A 20,394-nucleotide genomic window follows, 5' to 3' on the forward strand; every position below is an offset into this window, starting at 1 on the left:
GAGTGTCTCGCCTGGTTTGTGCACTTGAGAAAGGCTCCATCTCACTGCCCTCACCGCCGAGCCGGCTGGAGCCTGGACTCCCTCCAAGCAGAGAGACCTGCCGGCTGATGAGCCCTGTGAGACATATGCTGCGTTTATTCCACAGCCAGAGGCGTGACTGCAGCACACGCCGACCCACACTCCTGTGCCTGCTTTGCTCTTGCCATTGCACAGGCCAAGCCGCAGCAGCTGCTAAGCCCACCGGGGACCCGTGCGCGGCTGGAAGTCCCTCCTCTCCTTGCCGTGTAGACATGCCGCGAGCTGGCGTGGGTCTCTCCTGCTCCGTTCCCAGCCCGGCGAGGGTGCAGTAGACAGGCCTCTGGCGAGGCTGCTGTCTCCTGTTCCGGCGGGGACAGCATTAAGCTGGAGTGCGCATTGCTGCCCTGGCCTGGGACTACGCGCCATACAGCGGCAGCAGCTGCTCCGGTCCCTGGGGCGTTGTCCTGTGGTGGGAGTGGACTCTCACCTGCCCAGCACGTGCCAGGGGCTCTGGAGCTATTTTTGGGGGGGGGTGTAGAGCTGTGCCCCCCCCGCACTTTTTGCACCCCTCACCGCCCCTGGCTGGGTCACACCTAGGCTTGCCAGCTCTCCCGGGCCAGACTCCATTCCTGCTAATGGTGACTGATCTATCTGGGCCAGAAGAATTGGTAACCCAGCCTGTCAGAACCCCATGGACGGCAGGCTGCAGACAGCGGGTGCAGGACCCCAGGTGGTGCTGAAGCCAGTGGGGCCAGCAGGACACAGAAAGACCACCTGGAGGCTAGGACACAGGGCTGGTGGAACCCCAGGGAGGCTGCCTGGAGGCCTGGGTATCAGCTGGCAGTGGGGCCAGCCCCTGGGAGTGGGGAAGCCGGGTGGAAGGCCTGGGGGGGTACTGCAGCATCCCCCCAGACTCCTCCTTCCTGCACCTTCTGGCGCGGGTGAGGCAGTGAGGCGGCATGGGTCCTTGGAGCTGCAGAGACAGGCATGTGGATGCCAGGGACTCCCCAGAGAAGCAGGGCAGCTCCCAGTTTGCCCTCCCTACTTGTCCCCGCAGTCACTGCATGCTAGCAAGGAGGACTTCTTGTGATGTGTCTCCTTCTCTCTCGCAGTGGCGTTGTCTTCAGCTTCCTCTTCTCCTGGCTCCTGATACTCTTGGTCTTCGCCACGTTTCTGGTCGGGGGCAATGTCCAGACGCTGGTGTGTAAGAACTGGGCCAATCGGGAGATTTACAAGGTGGGTCCCTGCTTTCTTGGTGTGCAGAACCTGGCACGCTGGGCTGGAGATGGGGGCAACCATGAGATTAGAGTCCCCACACGTGGGACTGAACCATTCACACAAGTGTGGATAAGCGTGAACCAGGACCTGAAGGGCTGTTCAGGTTGAGCCTCTGTAGTCCGGCACCCTCGGGACCTGACTGGTGCTGAAGAAGAGAATTTGCCAGGCCACTGGAGGTCAGTATGGGCTAGCAGCACTACCAGCTCTTCCACTGCTGACTGGGCTCTTAGCGGACATTTAGGGATAAATTACAGCTAAAGAACAGCCCAGATCACTGAGAACCAGGACTGGTGGCTGGAAACAAATTTTATGGGACTGTGCGAAACTTGGCCACACCCATGATAAGTGTTCATCCAGCTAACTAAAACTGTGCTGGATTACGGATGGTACCGGACGAGGGAGGTTCAACCTGTACTTGGCTGGTAGCTCCCTGCAGGCGACTGACAATGGAAAACTTTTTGCTTCATTATAAAAACGTTTCTTCTCCATCACCATAATTACCATAGGGCATGTCTCCACTGCTGCCTACACGCGCTTTGATGTGGCTAGTGATAGCAGGGAAGGCGTGTCAAATGTAATCCAAACCGACGGAAATTTCAGTTCTGTTCGTATGAAAAAAAACAACAACCCCTTTTGGCACATGTAAGAAAATAAGTCTGCAGAAAGTGACACCCTTGTGGCTCGGTATAGAAATGTGAAGATACACTGAGAAAAACAGGAGCAGATTTCACCATTTTCAATGAGATGGCTGAGCCTGGGAGCCAGCAGTAGGGTGACCACGTTGCCCTGTGGCCAGTATGGGACACCAGCCTCCAGGGATGGGGGGCCTCTCTCTCATGTCAGGGCTCCTTGGCAATGGGGGCTGCTGCCCCTTGGTGTAGCATTGGAGATGGGGGCTCTGCAGCTTGATGGGGGCTCTACAAGCTCCTGGCAGGGGTGTGTGTGTGCAAAAGGAGTTGTTTTTTTCATACGAACAGAACTGAAATTTCTGTTAGTTTGGATTACATTTGATGCACCTTCCCTCCTATTGCTAGCCACATCAAAGCACGTGTAGCAGCAGTGGAGACATGCCTGTTAATGCAGCCCAGAATCATGTTTGGTTTTTTTGCAATAGCATCACACTGTTGACTCACCTTTAGCTTGTGGTCCACTATAACCCCTAGATCCCTTTCTGCCATATTCCTTCCTAGACCGTCGCTTCCCATTCTGTATGTGTGAAACTAATTGTTCCTTCCTAAGTGGAGCACTTTGCATTTGTCTGTATTAAACTTCATCCTGTTTACTTCAGACCATTTCTCCAATTTGTGCAGTGCTAGTGCTAGGGTTGTTCTGGGTGCCCCGGGTGTGGTGTTATGGCTGTACCGCCTGCCAGCGGTTTACAATGGAACCCAGGAGAGCACTTGCGAGGGTCAGTCCATGGGCCAGATGCTGTTTGCGAGCACGTGCCAGTGACCCCAATATCAGGGGACTCAGCCATGGGAAAGAGTGTCCATGATACATGTGCAGGGTGGGGTGTTACCCCTGGAGAGGGGGACCCCCAAAGGGATGGATGTGGAACTCTCCCCTCCTTCCAGCTGGCCAAAGCCCCTCATTTCCTGTCTCTCCAAGGGGCCGTTTTAGCCCCTGCTGTTCCAGCAGATCTCTAATGCAGAACCACATCCCTCCATCACTTTCTTCTCCCTCCCTAAACACTGTTGGGACCAGCACAGACATGCCCCTTCCCTGCTCCAACAGACCCCACTCTCCCTGACCAGGGGCCCCCCTCATGTCGCCTCTCTCTCCCTGCTCCCCAGTTCATCGACACCCCAGGAAACCTGCCTCCCTCCATGAACCTCACCCAGCAGCTTGGCCTGAAGAGGACCCTTAACCTAACCTCCGCTTACCAGTGAGTACTCAGCTCTGGGGCAGCCCCCCAACCCTGAACGCTGTCGCGCGTGCCGTCCGGCTGCTACCTGTCCAACTGGCCTCAATCAGGAAACTCCCCTCTGCTTTTCTGAGTCACACCTCCGCCAACCTCAGTGGACAGGACAGGGTAAAACGGGACAGCAGAACTCTTTTGATTGACAATTGGGCTTTTGGCTCAATGGGCATTTTGCCGGGAAGTTCGGCTGTTTTTCCGATCAGACAGTTTCAGCCCAAGTCAAAATCATTTCTGGTTTTTAGCAGGCTCTGGCTGGAATTTTTTTGGTTTTCCATCAACGTTTTTCCGGGGGAAAAATATTCATTTTGCAGCCAGCTCATATTGTGGGTGCACCAGGAGGCCTTTCACTGAGGCGCCTGCCTATGCATGAAGGGTCTAACAGTCGAACTCTTAGCCACCGGCTCCAATTCCACCTTTGGTTGCCCATCATACAACTGAGGGCCAAATCTGGGCCAGTCTCCCTGACCTGAAAACACCGCGGATGTTTAGATCAGTGAACTGTGACCTCCAGTTCACCAGGCTCATTCTAACTCCCTTAGGAATCTCCTCATCTTGCTGCTGACACCAGCGAATTGCTGTTCTGCCACTAATAACTTCCCTGGCTTTAGGGTTATGGACAGGGTTATTCCATGGGTGGAATAAATTTTCTTGTGTGCACCAAGGCAGGTACAGATGTGCACCAATAGAAACACAGGCTGCCAGCTGTGGGAGCTCTGCTAGTCAGCTGAGGGGCACCTGCACCTCTCCTGGATGGCTGCCCAAGTGCTCAGCTTACAGGGAACATTGGTTATGGCAGCAGAATGGTCAGCACTTGTATTACCCCACAGGGTCCAGTGTGCGGGGCCGGCTGGAAGGGTAGTGCCACTGGCCTGGACAGGGTCGCGGCAGCCCTGGGGCAGGAGCAGAGGGGCAGGAGAAAGAGCTCAGAGGTTCCAGAGGTTCTTGATACAGTCTGGTATCACCACCCCCTTGCTGTGTCTCATGGACAGTAGAGCGGGAGATAAGCAGACATGCAGAATCTCGTCCTGGGGTCCGAACTGTGGGCTGCTCGGTGCCCAGCTGGACTTGGGCCGCTAGGAAGGAGCGTGGGGCCACGCACAGCCACGACACAGGCTTCAGGCAGATCGCCTGGTGGAGCACGTGCCCATGCTGACTCCCTCCCACCCTCTGCTCCAGGGACTGTAAGAAGGGGGCAGGCCTCTGGGAAGTCCTGCAGCTTAGAGACACCTACAATCTCGAGGATCATCTCCACGTCTCCCAGGTGAGTGGGGGGCTCTTCCCGTGGGGGCTCCAGGCCTGTCCTTCTCCCTCTGGCCGGCCCTGTGGCACCCTAGACAAGGAGGGGAGTTAGCCCTTCAGGTTCATAGTCTGTACTGTGCCCTGTCCCCAGATCTGCCGCCTTACAGGGAGCGCCTACGAACATAAGAACAGCCAGTCTGGGCCAGACCAAAGGTCCATCTAGCCCAGCGTCCTGTCTTCTGACGGTGGCCAATGCCAGGTGTCCCAGAGGGAATGAACAGAACAGGGAATCATCAAGTGATCAACTCCCTGTCGCCCATTTCCGGCTTCCGACAGAGGCTTGGGACATCATCCCTGCCCCTCCCAGCCATTGATGGACCAGTCCTCCAGTCTAGAAGGAACTAGGGAGCCCTTGTCTGGGCCCCCTGTGATAGAAAGGATGTGGATGTGTTGGAGAGAGTCCCGTGGAGGGCTACCAAAATGATGAGGGGGCTGGAGCACATGGCCTGTGAGGAGAGGCTGAGGGATTTGAGCTTGTTTAGTTTGCAGAAGAGAAGAGCGAGGGGCGATTTGAGTGCAGCCTTCGACTTCCTGAAGGGGGGCTCCGAAGAGGATGGAGAGGGGCTGTTCTCAGTAGTGAGGGATGGCAGAGCAAGGAGCAATGGTCTCAAATTACAGTGGGGGAGGTCTAGATTGATATTAGGAAAAACTATTTCCCCAGACGGGCGGTGAGGCACTGGAACGTGTTACCGAGAGAGGCTGGTGGAATCTCCATCCCTGGAGGTTTTTAAGTCCTGGCTTCACTTGGTCCTGGCTGGGATGACTTAGTGGGAGCTGATCCTGCTTTGGGCAGGGGGCTGGACTAGATGACCTCCTGAGGTCCCTTCCAGCCCTGGGATTCTGTGATTCCATTAGAACATATTAGGGCTCGATAGAAAGCCTTCCCGGGGCTGTGGGTCAGGGCCCTAGCAGGGAGTAGCAGCCATAAGACTGGCGGTCACGGCCCTGCCTTGCCCTCAGTACACCAGAGACTTCCAGAGGCGCCTCGACAACTTCAACCTAAACTTCAATGAAATCCGCCTCCTGGACAAGACTGGGAGACAGGACCTGGAGACCTTCCGGCAGAGCGGGATCGACCAGCTGGCCTACCCCGCGTTCCTGGCAGAGGTGAGGGGCACCGCAGCAGGGCGGTGACACCAGTCGAGGTCGCCCTTTCGGCGCGCATCCACCGCCGGAGCTCTTCCTCCCGCCAGGTCCGGGAGTGGAGACTGGTGACATGCCCCATTACAGCTCTCAGCCGTGCAGAGCCCAGACCCACTCCCAGCCTCCCTTGTCCTGACCAGAGGTGGAGAAAGTACCCCCCAAAATAACTTGAGTGAAAGTGCAGTTGCTTGGGGGTGGGGGGAGGAAATGTACGTAAGTACTCGTCACCGGTGTTCCTCTGGGAAGCTACTTGAGTCGAAGTACACATGCCACATCTTTATTGTACTCGAGTACCCAGAAGCGAAAGAAGCTGCACTTTTACTCAAGTAACTTTCTGGGGCACCTTTTGCACCTCTGGCCCTGACACAGGCATCTGCTGCCTGCACAGGCCCCTTGGCCTATTCCCGCTGCCTTTGAAAGTGCCGCTCTCCTAGGCTTGTCACTACGCACCTTTGCCAGTTCCCCAGCCCACTTCCTGCCCAGCTGCACAGTGGCACTTGTTCCCTTTAATCTTTACCACCCATGGGCAGATTTTTCCATCCAGGGGCAGAATAAATTTTGTTATGTGCACTGAGGGATGTGTGGATGTGCACTACCAGTAGAAACAAGAAAACCTAGCAGTGCGCACTCTGCTAATCAGCTGGGTGGCCTTTCTCTTCTGAGCGGCTGCACCAGGGCAGAGCTTACAGGGAACACTGGTTCTGACCCCCCACTCCCTGACTCTAGATGAAAACACCCCCTTTCCGTTGTGGTGGGAGGGGTCCCAGTGTCCTCATTCCATGTCCTGAGATTTAAACACTGTAGCCCAGGAGGCAGGGCAGCTGATACTGGAATCAGGCCCTGGGCGGTGCTTTGTGGGGTGATACGCAGGCCTGCGGCTCACGGCCGGTGCTCTGCGGGCGTTCATAAACCGTGCCCAGCACTCTGGGCTCTGGCTGATGGGACCGCAGAGGCTGTTCAGTGGCTGTTCATGCGGCTGGCTGCTTTCCTCAGATACAGAAGCCTGCCGTGAGGACAAACCTGGAAGACTTAATTGTGGACCTCGAGGGCCTCCAAAAAATCCAGGTGAGTGCAGAGTCAGCCTGGCGGCGAAGGAAACAGCGGGGCGGGGAAGGGAGACCAGAAGAGCAGGAGGTGCGTGTGCTTGGCTGTCCAGCGATGCCAGCTCCGCACACACCTCCCGGCGGCTCCTGTGCTTTCCAACCAGGAAAGCCCCCGGTGACTCCGGTCTCTTCCACAGAGCAACAGCACGATAGCAGGACGGCTGGCCAACGAGTCCCAGGCCCTGCGGAAAATCCAGAACACCACCGTGCTCACCCATGACGCCTTTGTGGTGAGTGTGGGATGCACGGGCCTGCTGGTGGGGCAGGGAAAGGGGGACGTTGCCCCTGGGCCTGGAACTGCAGCCGCGTGCAGCTCCAAGAGAGGTGGGGTGGGCGGGGCTGAGTGCACTAAGCCCCACCCCTTCTGCTCTTGTCCCCACCCCTTTTGGGGCCGGGAGCCAAACTACCCCTCCCACCTGGCCCCCGAGCCTACGGCAGCGGTCGGGGCTGCTGGTGGCTGGGTCACAGCCAACCCCCTCCTCAGCTCTGGGGCTTTTGGGGGTGCAGACTCAGCGGCTCAGGCCTAGCCCCAGCGCAGTGCCACTTGGGGAAGGGCACAGGGCATCATGGGATGTGTCCTTCATGGGGCTGAGCAAGAGGCCTCTGATCCCCCCAGGGGGCTGGAAGGGCAGAGGGAGGTGAAGGCTGTCTGCCAGGGAAGGACTGGGGGATGTTTGACTGGGCCCTAACGGGGAGGAGCCCAGACCAACCAGGCAAGGGCAGGTTTCCGGGTCCCACCGTGGGGATGGGGGTGGAAGCAGTGGCTGAAAAGGCGGGTGCCCAAGGAGTTCCCAGCACTGGCCCAGTTCTTCCCAGCCACCACTGAGAGGCCCCGGAGTGGAGGCAGGGGCACTGGAGCTACTGGTCGGGCGAGCGTGCGGAGCGGCGCCCCCACCCTGGCGCCCGTTTTGTGCCACTCGGACAGTTGCCAGTTCTCTCGGATCGGACCAACCGGTTGCCGTTGCCACGTGTGGCAGCTGGTCGGCTTGTGCCGGGAGGGTTGGCAGCACTAGCCCCTTGCTGCCCACAGACGAGCTCCAGCTGGGGGGCAACTGCTGAGCACCAGGCCGAGGCCCGGAGCAGAGCCCGGGGCCGACAACGGGACCCCAGCCAGCAGCAGAGCTCCCGGGCCCTGGGCTGGCAGGCTGTGGTCCCTGCAGGGGCAGGGCTGGCACGTGGCAGGACCCATGGGCCTGTGGAGCTTGAGGGGCTGGTGGGCAGCCGCAAAGCTGATGGAGCAGCGGGAGATGGAGGCTGGGGCTCAGGGCTGGCGAAGCCGGCGGCGGCTCACCAGCAGGGCCAGCCTCCAGGCGCCGGGTTCCAGGCTGTGCCCCTGCAGCTGCCGTGCCGCGGAGGAGACCATCCGAGCCTCCCTTTGCTTTGCAGGTCAAGCTGAATGAGAGCGTGCTGGTCCTATCCGCCTTGGCGCCACACCTCCAGGTACGGTTGCCGGGGGGACCACCCGCCTGCTGGACAGGCCCCGGGAGTGGGAATGATGCTACGTGAAGGAGGTGGGTGAGGGGGGCCCCAGGTCATGGGAGTGACAGGCACGAAAGACTCTGTCCTTTTGTGTGGGGACCAGGAGGAGGCAGGCGCCCCCGTGCTCCATTCCCAGGAGAGCCCAGGCCGTACTCAGGACTGTACGGCTGGCATAAGGAGATGGGGCACCTCCGCTGCTGTTGTGGCTTCCTCCACTCGCTCCCAGCCCGGTCGGACGGGACTCCTCTCTTGCGACATGACGTGTTCTGGGGCAGCACATGTTCCTCCTCTCATTCTCTCCACACCCCCCGGTGTTAGTACTTCTGAACCCCTCGATCTGAGTCCTCCAGGAGAGGGAAGTTCCCCTTTTCCTTCTCTGTTCACTTAAGCTCTGCTCGGCGCTCCCCCGCTGACTGTCAGGGACAGCCCACCCCACCGCCGGGGAATGGAGAGAATTCAGTCCCCTTGGGCTGGGCTCCAGGTCGTGGAGGTGCTTTATGGAACCCTGGTCCTCGAGGTCATATCTCTTACTGGGCTGATGCCTATTGGCGAGGGAGCCACACAGTCCCTTTCTCAGCCCGAAAGCAGAGTGCCGGGTGGTTTGAAGGCTTGGCTCTCTCCCCAGCACAGGCTGGGACAATACCAGCCCCATCTCTCTGACATCCAGAGTCCAACATGCCTGCAACCACGCTCCATCCCTGGGGCTGTTCTTCCTGGCCTCCTTTCACACACTGTCTCCCAGCCCTGACCTATCACTCCAGGCTAGGCAGAGGAGGCCAGCCACGCTGGATCAGACCCAGGCTCCCATCTCTGGCAGTGGCCAGCCCCAGCTGCATCAGTGGAGGTGCAAGGAAACCAACAGGGATGAGATAACCACAGGTGCTCACCTGAGCAGGGTCATGAGGATGGCAGGAGAGTAAAGAAGGTTCTCCAGCTTGATGGCTGCTCTCCCACAGCTCCTGTGTCACTCAGACCGGTGGGCATTTGCAGGGTTAACCCTGTGGTTGGTGCTCAGCGAGAAACCACCAGATTTCCTTGTATAATCATAGAATTATAGACATCTAGAGCTGGACGGGACCTCAGGAGGTCATCAAGTCCAGCCCCCTGCCTAATGCAGGACCAGCCCCAACTAAATCATCCCAGCCAGGACTTTGTCCTGATGATGGCAATCGATTCCCTGAAAAGCTCCCAGCCTCCTTGGCAAAGTCACATCACAATGCTTAGGCTTCTCATGCTGACCGGAAAGAGGGGTCTGCCAGCCCATCTCCTCATGGTGCAGGCGGGCCGGAGCCAAGCGCCTCATTGGCTTTCCCTCCGACACCATTGAACTCAAAGCTTTGCTCATCCAATTCTGGGCAGAGGGACCTTCCCACCCTATCCGATCCTGATCTTCCACCCCAGCTGCCCTCTCCTGTGAAAGCCCCGGAGATCAGCAGCTCACACTCTTGCTAGTGCTTCCAAAACCCACGTCTACGCCCAGCGTTGGCTCCCTCCCCACCAAAGGCTGGAGAGAGTCTCCATCCCGCTGCTTGCAGGAGGGAGAGCTCAACAGATTTTTGTGAGCTCCATGCTGGGCCAGGCCAGAAACCAAGCCCAGGCCTGCCTCACCCCAGGCCGAACTAGAACATGAGCAAAGGATCAGGTGTAGCCGTGAGCCAGATTCCTCTCCCCGCTGACTCACACACAGACGCGGATGTGTGCCCCACTCTGCCCACTGGCTTCTGGGCACACTTTATAAACACGGGGTGGTGCTCAGACACCAGTGAGGCGGGCGCCAGGGGAGAACCTAGACAGGCTGCTAGCTAAGCGTGAGGTAGCCGTCTGAGCATGCATCAGAGGTCAGGCACTCCTGTGTCTTAATTCTACCTCCAGTTCCCTCCGATATCCTGGCGAGTTCCACCCTGGCCCCCCCGGGCCTCAGTTTCCCCACCTGTTACACAAGGATAGGGACATGTACCTCGTTCCCGTGGCGGGTGTGAGGATCAGAGAGTTAATGTGTATGTGTTCATGCTGCTGCTCCATCCTTACCTAGAACCCCTGCTCTCCGTATTCTATGTCTCTGCTCTTCTCCCCATCCCCATCACAATTTCTAGTACCATTCAGCTCTCCTCTGCACTCTGAACTGTCTCTCTCCTCCCCCTCCTCCTTTCCCACCAGTTCCTCTTGAAAGAGATGATGGCCGAGATCACCTTGGTGGAGACGTTGCTCCCGACGCAGGCGCAACGATACCTGAGACATGTGAGTGAAGTGAGGTCCTTCGTCCAACGGGGCACCAGAGACCACACCTCCTGCAGCGTGCAAAGTTGGGGCACAGCAATCTGCTGGGGAAATGCTGTCCCCTGGGGGGGCCCTACTTGGTAACTAGCTATAGGGGCCCTTCTTACATACCCAGTGCTCACTGGGGTAACTGGGACTGCAAACCCCAAGTCCAGAGGGACAACATGACTTTCACTGGGGCAGACCCTGGTGAGCTGGAAAGCCAGCCAGCAAACCCAAAGCCTGCATGAGCCCAGTCTGAGCCAGGCTGCACCCCGGGACCCTGAACACCTCATGAACCCTCGGAAGCCGTTGTGTGCCCTGCGGGCTGTCAGGGCTGCCTCCCTACTCTGAAACTTCAAGTGCAGAAAGTGGAGGCCTGCAAAAACCTTCAGAATACCTCGGTAATTGCCACCACCACCACCACCAAGTGATAAATCCCCCTTTTAAACCCAGCAAGATACACTTGGATAGCTCCCTGTGGAGTAACCCCCAAGCTTCACCCTTTCCTTAGGAGATAGCTTGGAAACAAAGGGCTGTAATCTGATAGCTGACTTTTCTTTAGGAAGGCATTTACACAGACACTTCTTTAGGACACACATTCAAATCATTGTCTAAAAGAAAATTCATTTATTCACATAACCAAAGATAAAAAAATGGCAGGAAAGTAAACAAGCAAACTTAGTTGTTAGATGCAATTAAAGCAACTAAAGATTGTCAGTATTAGAGCACAGAGAATTAACTTCCCTGGGATCAGCATAGAAGTTACAGAGTACAGGAAAAAAAAATCATCAAACAGCCTGAGAAGTCTCACAACCAATCCAAAATAGAAAATAACCTGATGGTGTTTAGAAAATAACCTGATCATGTTTAACTAAACATTTTCTTTGCAGTTACATATCCCTGCTCTGATTGTGATGTGGCCAGGATATTTACTGGATCCATCAACAATGTTGGTCTGTCCCTGCTCCAGTCACAGAACCCAGACAAAGACCCCTTAGCCTGCAATTGTTTTCACTCTCTCTTCCCACTGAGTTACCTGGCTGCCCACTCCCCAGAGACCCTTCTAAGGGTTAACCCTTTACAGGCATTCATTCATAATATAGGGTGTCTTTTTCTCCTGCAGGAGATCAGCTGTTTCACGAGGAAAGAGCTGGGCTATTTCTCACAGTACCTGAACTGGATGAGGCGCACGGTAGGTACTAACGTCATCAGAGCAGCCCTGTCAGAGCAGGGGTTGCTGATGTTATTTATTACCATTGCAGGTCAGAACCCCAGTTGTGGACTGGGAATCCATTGCTCTAGGCCCTCTTGCTGCTTCCTCATAGAATGCCTGCCACCATGGTCCTTGTAGGGGCTCAGATATTAGGGCGATGGTGGAACTGAGTGAGCCTTGTTAAGGGCTTGGCTCCCCTTGTCACCTCTCCGGCCAGCTCCATGCTCATGGCGCCCAGCTGTGCGGAGAACCCAGCCCCGAAAGGACAGCAGGAGATGGCCAGCAACAACCCCACACAGCTGAGCTTTGCGCGTGAGCACAAGATGACTGCGTCAGCCTCCACCCAGGTCACTTACCTCTCCCTCTCCTCTTTTGTGCCAGCTGAGGGAGGACGTGGCTTCCTGCCAGCCCCTGGCCATGGCGCTGGATAACGGCCGTGTGATCCTGTGCGACCGCGTCGCCGAGCCCTGGGTAAGGACAGCGGGACCTGCCGCTCACTGCCGCTGCCTGGTGCTTAGTTCCTGTTCCTCCCTGCCCTGAGGAATCTGAGCCCTGCCAGGGCTGAGTGGGCAGCTCTCAGGCACCACAGAGACAGCACTGGCTGATCCGTCCCAGCACCCTCCCTTTCCTGGGCACTGAGTGATGCCTGCCTGCCCTCCCATCCCCCAGCACTAGGAGCCATCCCAGCAGCTACAGGCCACCGCAGCGAGCAGTTTCTTGTTGTCTGTGGAAGGGGGACAGGCAGGGGCCATTCTTTCATAGGTACTACAGCTGTGCCTGGAGGGCCCCATTTGTAGCTCCACTGCATAGATATCTAGCAAGCCAGTCCATGCCCCCAGTGCTTAGTCTTAATACATAAGAGGTAGGAGGGGAAACTGAGGCACAGAGGCAGCTCAACACAAGAGCCACTGCCTCATCCACTAGGCCCTGCCACCTGCACCAAATGCATGTGATTCGGACAGGACATGAGAGGAAGCCAGGAACCAGCGTGGTCCTTGCTGCAGCTCCCTCAGTTCCGGCATTAGCCAGATCCCACCTTTTGGCATCAGCAGACGTGGGCGCCAGCGTGTGTCAGGGCTGACTCTTGCCCGAGGCTCTGACCCTGTTGGTTCCCCCGGGTGCGTTGCATGTGTGTGACTCACAGCTCTAAGAGGGCCTGGCTGAGTGCCTGGCTCACTGAGCCCTCAGGCCATCCACTGCGATTGTGGATAGCCACATCCGCCCTTCCATCCCACCCTGTTTCCTGTGACCCACTCTCCCTCGAGCTCACTGCCTGCAAGAGCCCACAGGCACAGAGGGAGAACAAACCAGGCTGCCTAAGCTTGTCTGAGTCGCCCTGGGGGAGCTGGGCCAGCCAGCCGGAAGCGGCCAGGCCTGGGGGCGTCTATGAACCGTGCAGGGCGCTCTCCTCCTCGGCAAGCTGCCCAGAGCTCCATTGAGTGGCAGAACGTCCCCGTTCCCTGACTTGACAGCAGGGCCTGCGGGATGGGGACAGACTAGAGAAACGGACGGACCTAGGAAACAAGAAATACTGGCACACACTGGCTGCCGGGTGCGTGCGCATGAGACATGCCTGCCGCTGCCCTCTGCTGGATGGCATCATAGCAGCTCCACTGTGTGTCATAGGCCCCCTACACCAACCCGTGAGTCCCTCTCAGGTGGGCAGTGTCCAGGACCCCATGGAGCATGCCTGTGTGGAGTAAGGTGGTGACCACCGACCAGAAGCGACTGGCATCGGGACAGTGACCAAACTCCCACTGGCTTCATCGGGCCCAGAGTTTGGTTCCTGACCAAAGGATTAGAGGCTCTCAGACAAACTTGCTTCTGTCTTTACCCAGACTAAGCAAGGGGCTGGCTCCTGCTCCAAGGTTGGGTCCCCCCACCCCGCACATCCTGCCCGAAGAGCCACTCAGGGTTGTGTGCTTGTGTCCTTCCAGAACGCCTTCTGGTTCAGCCTGGGCTGCTGCACTTTCTTCCTCATCCCCAGCATCGTCTTCTCCATCAAACTCACCAAGTACTTCCGCCCCATCAGGAACCGACTCATGTAAGTGGCAGGCAGTGCCAGCAAGGGGCCAGGGAACAGCCGAACAGTGGCCAGAGAGTGTCATTCCCAGCAGGAGAAGATGCTCACCATAGCTGGGTGGGGAGCCCAGCCCAGCCCCATTCAGTGTACTTGGGCAGCTTGGCTGAGCCACTGCAGGTACTCGAACAAAGCCGGCGTGTCTATGTCCTCCTGAGCCGGCAATTGCCCCTCCTGGCGGCTGTGCAGATATACTCCTCGGGGGGAACCCCATTGAAGTCACCCATATAAATGGTCCTTCAATAGGCCCAGCCGTGGCAACCCCGGGCACATGTCCACCTAGGGTCCTCCTACATCTCTCTATGCAGATGGTCTGCAGAAGACCTCCAGCACCTCAGTGCAGAGGGGTATTTCCCTATGGAGTAGATGGGCTGAGGCAAAGGGCCACGACCAGGGTGCCCAGGAGGCAGAAAGGGAGACAGATGGTGCTTCGTTTGGTTTTGGTGCAGTCCTGTGTCTTATGGGCACGTGGGATGGAGCCCTGATCCCTGGCGTCCTGTCTCCCTGGCCTTGGGCTGCTGGCTGGCTCCTCGCACACAGGCTCCATTGAGTTCTGTTTGCGGAATGGAGCAGCCGCACAAGCGCAGGGTGCTTATTTCCCGTTCCGAGGGGCTGCAACAGGTGTGTTGGCCTAGGAGAACAGCCAGGGCTAACCCTCTCCCAACACTCCACTCTCCTGTGCATCTCAGGGCTCTCCAGCGCTCCTCGGTCGTAGCTGGCATTTCTTCCCTGTGCCAGTGAGCTACGGAGCCCAGAGATCCCCATCCCCTGCATGGTGAATGCCAGCCCCAGTGCGTTGGACTTGTGTGCAGCCTATACCTCATTGCATGCAGGGGCAAATTAAGTGCGGCTCTTTTGCCCAGGGCTCGATTTGCCCTGTAGGGTCAGGCTAGACCCAGGCGTTGTGGTGCAACACTCAGAGGCAGATTAAGGACAAGTGGGTAACTGCTGTCCTGAGCCAAAGCTTACCCCTGGGCCACCCGAGCTTAGCTCATTGAAGTCTCCCATGCCCCTTGTTCTCCCATGGCCCCGTAAGTCTTCTACAAAGGGAGAGTCATTTTACCCACTGCAGTAATGCTGCCTCCTCGGGGGCAGAGCCTGGCAGCTGGTTATTTGGCTGCAAGCGACAAAAGAAATAATATTGACTTCTCCTTCCTTTCCTTTCATACCCACCCCAGCTCTACTGCTTCAGAGGAGACTTATCCCTTCCACATCCCCCGCGTCACAGCTCTCAAGCTGTAGGAAGGAATCTCTGGCATTTCCAGGTAAGCGGGAAGCTAATTAATCTGGGTGATGGAGGACTCTTGACTCTCCGAATCCTGGGGCTCCCTGAGAGTTTTTGAACTCCAGACCACTGAGCGCTGGCAAGCTCTAGGTGAGCTCTAGGACATTCAAGTCACCTGGGGATGGACGTTCTTAGACCTTCACCAAGCTTGGCGATGGATGCTCCTGGACCTTCCCTTTTTGGGTCCTCTTCAGAGTTCCTGAACCCCCTGAACTAAAAGAGAGGGAGCTGTAGTAGTCTATAAACTGTCAAAACAAAAAGCAGTCAAGTAGCACTTAAAGGCTGTGTCTACACGTGCCCCAAACTTCGAAATGGCCATGCAAATGGCCATTTCGAAGTTTACTAATGAAGCGCTGAAATGCATATTCAGCGTTTCATTAGCATGCGGGCGGCAGCTGCGCTTCGAAATTGATGCTTCTTGCCGCCGCGCGGCGCGTCCAGACGGGGCTCCTTTTCGAAAGGACGCCGCCTACTTCGAAGTCCCCTTATTCCAATGAGCTCATGGGAATAAGGGGACTTCGAAGTAGGCGGCGTCTTTTCGAAAAGGAGCCCCGTCTGGACGCGCCGCGCGGCGGCAAGAAGCGTCAATTTCGAAGCGCAGCTGCCGCCCGCATGCTAATGAAACGCTGAATATGCATTTCAGCGCTTCATTAGTAAACTTCGAAATGGCCATTTGCATGGCCATTTCGAAGTTTGGGGCACGTGTAGACACAGCCAAAGACTAGCAAAATAGTTTATTAGGTGAGCTTTCGTGGGACAGACCCACTTCTTCAGACCACCACCAACTTCTTCTTGGTCTGAAGAAGTGGGTCTGTCCCACGAAAGCTCATCACCTAATAAATTATTTTGCTAGTCTTTAAAGTGCTACTTGCCTGCTTTTTGTTTCCCCTGAACTCAAGTTTCTCTTGGGGATCCCATACCTCAGTGCCACAGGACTCTTTGTGGATACCAAACTACCATGTTGCAAATATTTCCAGAGGGCCCCTCATACCCTGAGTTGAAGCTGCCCCCAGGTTCTCCCATAGGTTTCTGTCAGAGGTATCGTGTGGGGTCTGGTCTGTTCATGTCTCCCCAGGTAATGTTAATGAACACTCTCCCTTGCAGGTCTCCTGGGGAGAGTGCCTGGGATCCTCCCGGGGCCAGAACCACCCCCCATCAGAGACACATTCCCTCCACTCTGCCTCTTGTTCCCCATGTTACTGCTGGTGGGAGACTCCTGCATGTTCTTCCTCCCAAGCATCCCTCTCTGGTGACCTTCCCCGGCTCACTGCAGCGCCAAGGAATTTGCACAGCATGGGAAGGCTGGAGGGGAAACACCTGCCTCCTAGCAGCACCCCTTTGGGGTCCTACATCTCCAGCCATAGCAAAGGAGAGCCACTGAAGCCCAACCAAGCCCATGTTACCTCCCACATCAATGCAAGTCTGCGGAGTCCTCCCAGCTTCTTCACTCATCTTCCCACCTGGACTTCTGCACACACACGGCAGTGTCTGTAATGCTAAACCCACCATGCCCAAACCCTGCTCATGTATCCCCCCAGCAGCACAGCTGGGAGCCGGGATGCTCACTCCTTCAGGTTGTTGGCTGTTAGGAGGATGGACATGCGACCTGAGGACTGATGGCTGGTCAAGGTTCTTCCCCTGAGAGGGCCAGATCTCCAAAGCCAACCACTCCCCAGCTCTGGCAAATCTCAGCCCTGGATCTGAACCCTGCATCCTGGTCATTGTCTTGCTAATGGGCCACATGCAAATCTCTTCTCCTAAGATTCCATGGGACAAGGCATGGCGGGGTGTGTGGAAAATCCAGATCTCAATGTTGCTGCTTGGGCTCAGCTCTGCTTCCCAGTTTAGGGATCTCCCTGTGCCTCTCGCTTCCATGTCTGCGGTCCCTGCCCAGCCCGGCAGTGCCAGGCTCATAGAGTGTCCTGCTTGCATGAAAACCTCCCAGGGTCCGTGGGGACTTCTCCAGGAAATGCGGGGCCCCTGCTGCCGGGGAGGAGGATATGGGTCTAAATTCAGGCCCCAGCAGGGAAATTAGCCCAGCTCTAAGCACCTAAAGGAAACTATTGCAGCTGTAACTAGACTGAGCATGGGTCCTTCAGCTTCTCTGGACTTCTTTCTGCCAAAGGGCAAGATACCAAGGTCCTGTTGTATTTTAACCCATCCCGGGCTGGGATTTAGAGTGTCAGTGCTGGAGAATGCTGATGTCATTAAAGCACTAGCCCCTTTTCTAACCATGGCTTGCTTCCTGCTTTGTGCAGAACTTTGTGGTGCTGTATTCTGGAGGGGAGGGAAGGTGGGTAAACCCCACGCAACACAGTGGGTCCCACGGTGTCTGTCCTCATGGAGCTGTGTCAGGTGGCCTGGCTGGACCGGAAGCCTACCCCCCCGCCAGCTACCGTGTTAGCCTGGGACTCATCATCATCATCAGTAACCGTGGGCTCAGCACCCGTTGGTGTCTGATGCCTCTCTCACTATTTCCTTCCATCTTTCCCTATCCAGTGCAGAGTGGCTTAGTTTCTGTAGACTAGCTCCGCACCAATCTACTACATCATCTACCCATTCTCTGTGGGGTCTGCCTCTCCTATTCATTATGCTGCTGAATACGAGGGTCTTGACTTTTCGTTCATCGTTCATTCTGCAAATATGGGACTGGGAAAACCGAAACATGTCCTGTTCCAGCCACACATATTTTCCTGTGGCAATAACCATCAGCAAATTACACGTTTTCAGCCTCACAAGACATACTCCATGCAAAATGTATCATAGTCTCATTGATGGGGTGAACACAGGGCTACAGATGGTCACAGGATCTTATCTGGGTTTTAGTCCCCATGTCCTCCATCCAGTCCCTCTGACTTGAGTTTGGAGGTCCAGTCAAGCTGCTCCAGCCTTGAGCGTGGGTTAGAGATTGTGCTGGACCAGAGGCAATGATGGGACTCCAGCCTCCAGGGATGGGGTGGGGGTTGTTGCCCTGTGTCGGGGCTCCTCAGCGATGGGGGCACTGGGAATGGGAGCTCTGCAGCCTCCTGATGAGGGGGAGCAGAGAAGGGGAGTTCCACACCTCCTGGCGGGAGTGCTGACAATAGCGGCCTTGCAGCCTCCCAGCAGGAGGGGCTGAGGAACGTGGCAGCCGCACCATGGCAGGAGTTACTGGCAGCGGGGACTGGCGTGCTGGGGAATGGGGCAGCTGCCTCACAGATGAGCTTCCTTGCAGCAGGAGCTGCCTCCCCACAGTGCGGGGTACTGGGGAACGAGGCAGCTGACCCATGGCAGAGCTCGCTGGCAGCAGGGGCTGCCCCCATGGGGTGTCAGGGAATGGGGCAACTTCCCCACAGAGAAGCTCCCTTGCAGCAGGGGCTGCTGCTCCAACATGTGGTACCAGGGAGCAGGAGCCCTGCAAAATATGGGACAATTTACCCATTTTCTGAAAAAAGTCAGGACACCTGTGAGACCATCCAGGGAAAACCAGGGCGGCTGGTCAGCCTGCACCGGAACTCGGTAACTGCTTTGCAAGCAGGATGCAGGCAAAGCTGCCTGGAGTGCTCCCAAGCCGCCAGCGCCTTTCTCAGAACGCTCCCCAGTGGGCCGACCAATTGTCACACAGCTGACGGGGAGCAAAGAAATCCCAGCGCCTCTGAGCACAGAGAGCCCTGGCAGGGGTCCAGCCTCGTGAGGAATACATGTTGCTAGGTACAGATGTTCACCACCAGTAGAAACACACTGTTAATCAGCCAGGCAGCACCTGAATCTCTCCCAGGCAGCTGCCCAAGCACTCAGCTTGCTGGGAACACTGAACCAAGGGATACACCCCTACCCCTGCCCCTTCCAGAAGCAGCCAGACAGAGAGGGACCCTCACACCCAGGCTGGGCTAGGCAAGGCGCTAATGTGACCACCAACAGGTGGGCTCAAACCTGGGACCGCGAGTGTTTAGCATATGAGCCTCTACAGTTTCAGCTACAAGCCAGCTACTTTTCCACGATGGCTGGAGAAGCTCGTTCTCTTCCTGCGCACGTAGCCCAGGTGTCACTGCATGGGGCAGTGACCACACCCTTTCACCAGGTAGGCAGGGAACTGGTGCCAGGGTCACAGATTTACCTTTATAAGGATGCCCTGCCTAGAACTAGGCCTGCAGAGCTCTGCAAGAGGGATGCTTCCATGCCAGCCTGGACTGCACAGCCACCATCAGTGCGCTGTCAGCCCTGGGAGGCTGAGCTCCACAGGAAACCTGATCGGTGGCACCCCCACCCCATGGCTTCTGATTGGGCCAAGTGGCTCTTGATGAAGGGGTCTGTCCCATGGAAGCTCATCACCAATTAAATCATTTTGTTAGTCTTTAAAGTGCTGCATTTCTGCTGCTTTGGTTTGCTGGAGTAGAGACGAACAGGGCGACCTCTCTGTTACTCTTTAAACACAGAGGGAGTTCCAGGAACCTGTGTGTCACCTGGCAGCACCTGGCCTGTGGCTGCAACAGGCCCCTCTCTCAGGCCCTGCTTTGCAGCCTGCTCTGGTCCTTGGCTCCATTGATCTGTGTGGACTCCCAGTTCCTGACTCTGGTTCAGACCCATCGCTTGACTCCTGCTTTCTGGCTCCCGCTCCTGCTCTGAGCGCTCAGCCTGACTCCTGCTCCTCCAAGAATTGTTGCTGGGGTGGTTTTGTCTGGATGGGGGTGGGGGGAGGGCTGGGGAGAAACGAATCGCTGTCTGTCATCCCCCGAGGGAGCCCTGCAGGGGGAATATAACTGGGGAGAGCAGCTCACAGCCCCAATTCCCAGCCAAACATTTCCTGTCTTCACTTCCCCCACCCGCCCAGCGAGGGTCCTTCCAGTTGGCTCCCTGGTCGAACAGAGAAAGTGGCTCATTCTCAGCCACAGAGACCCCCATTGGTGCTCCCTCCACAGACGCTGACATATTCGGCCTTCCTGTTCCCTGCATTGCACAACTGGGGACACTGAGGCACGGGGCGGTGAAGATCTGAGTGAGTTCTTAGGCCCACACGGCCTCAGCCACGGCATTGCCACACACTCATGATCCAGCTGGCAGACGTTCACGCCCACAGAGGTGCCCATGTGCCTCCACTTGTGAGCACACGGACACATGAGTCACTGAGGCATGTGCAAACCCAGCAATGCACATGTACTAGCCGATACACTGACACAGACACAGACACACACTGACTCCCTCCCACCCGCAATCTGCCTCGTGCACACAGCCAACATAAACTTATAATCACAGAATCGGAGAACGCTAGACTGGAAGGGACCTTGAGAGGTCATTGGGTCCAGTCCCCTGCCTGCACCGCAGGACCAAACACCATCT

At 56.8% G+C, this 20,394-nt stretch overlaps 1 protein-coding gene across 1 annotated transcript in view; it reads left to right on the top strand.

Annotated features, from left to right (window-relative positions):
• The window catches only part of PROM2 (prominin 2), a 32,949-nt gene extending 15,691 nt beyond the window's left edge, over positions 1–17,258 (top strand). Inside the window, exons 12-24 of the mRNA XM_074981815.1 lie at positions 1,131–1,254; positions 3,090–3,181; positions 4,394–4,478; positions 5,477–5,623; positions 6,653–6,724; positions 6,900–6,992; positions 8,149–8,202; positions 10,399–10,479; positions 11,624–11,692; positions 12,095–12,184; positions 13,651–13,757; positions 14,972–15,058; positions 16,183–17,258. Coding sequence (XP_074837916.1) covers positions 1,131–1,254; positions 3,090–3,181; positions 4,394–4,478; positions 5,477–5,623; positions 6,653–6,724; positions 6,900–6,992; positions 8,149–8,202; positions 10,399–10,479; positions 11,624–11,692; positions 12,095–12,184; positions 13,651–13,757; positions 14,972–15,035 — 1,078 coding nt within the window. The 3' untranslated portion in view covers positions 15,036–15,058; positions 16,183–17,258. The remainder of the gene's footprint in view (positions 1–1,130; positions 1,255–3,089; positions 3,182–4,393; positions 4,479–5,476; positions 5,624–6,652; positions 6,725–6,899; positions 6,993–8,148; positions 8,203–10,398; positions 10,480–11,623; positions 11,693–12,094; positions 12,185–13,650; positions 13,758–14,971; positions 15,059–16,182) is intronic.
• The last annotated feature ends 3,136 nt before the right edge of the window (positions 17,259–20,394 follow it).

The sequence above is a fragment of the Carettochelys insculpta genome, chromosome 31 (genome assembly GCF_033958435.1).
Source record: "Carettochelys insculpta isolate YL-2023 chromosome 31, ASM3395843v1, whole genome shotgun sequence".
NCBI classification, from domain to species: domain Eukaryota; kingdom Metazoa; phylum Chordata; order Testudines; family Carettochelyidae; genus Carettochelys; species Carettochelys insculpta.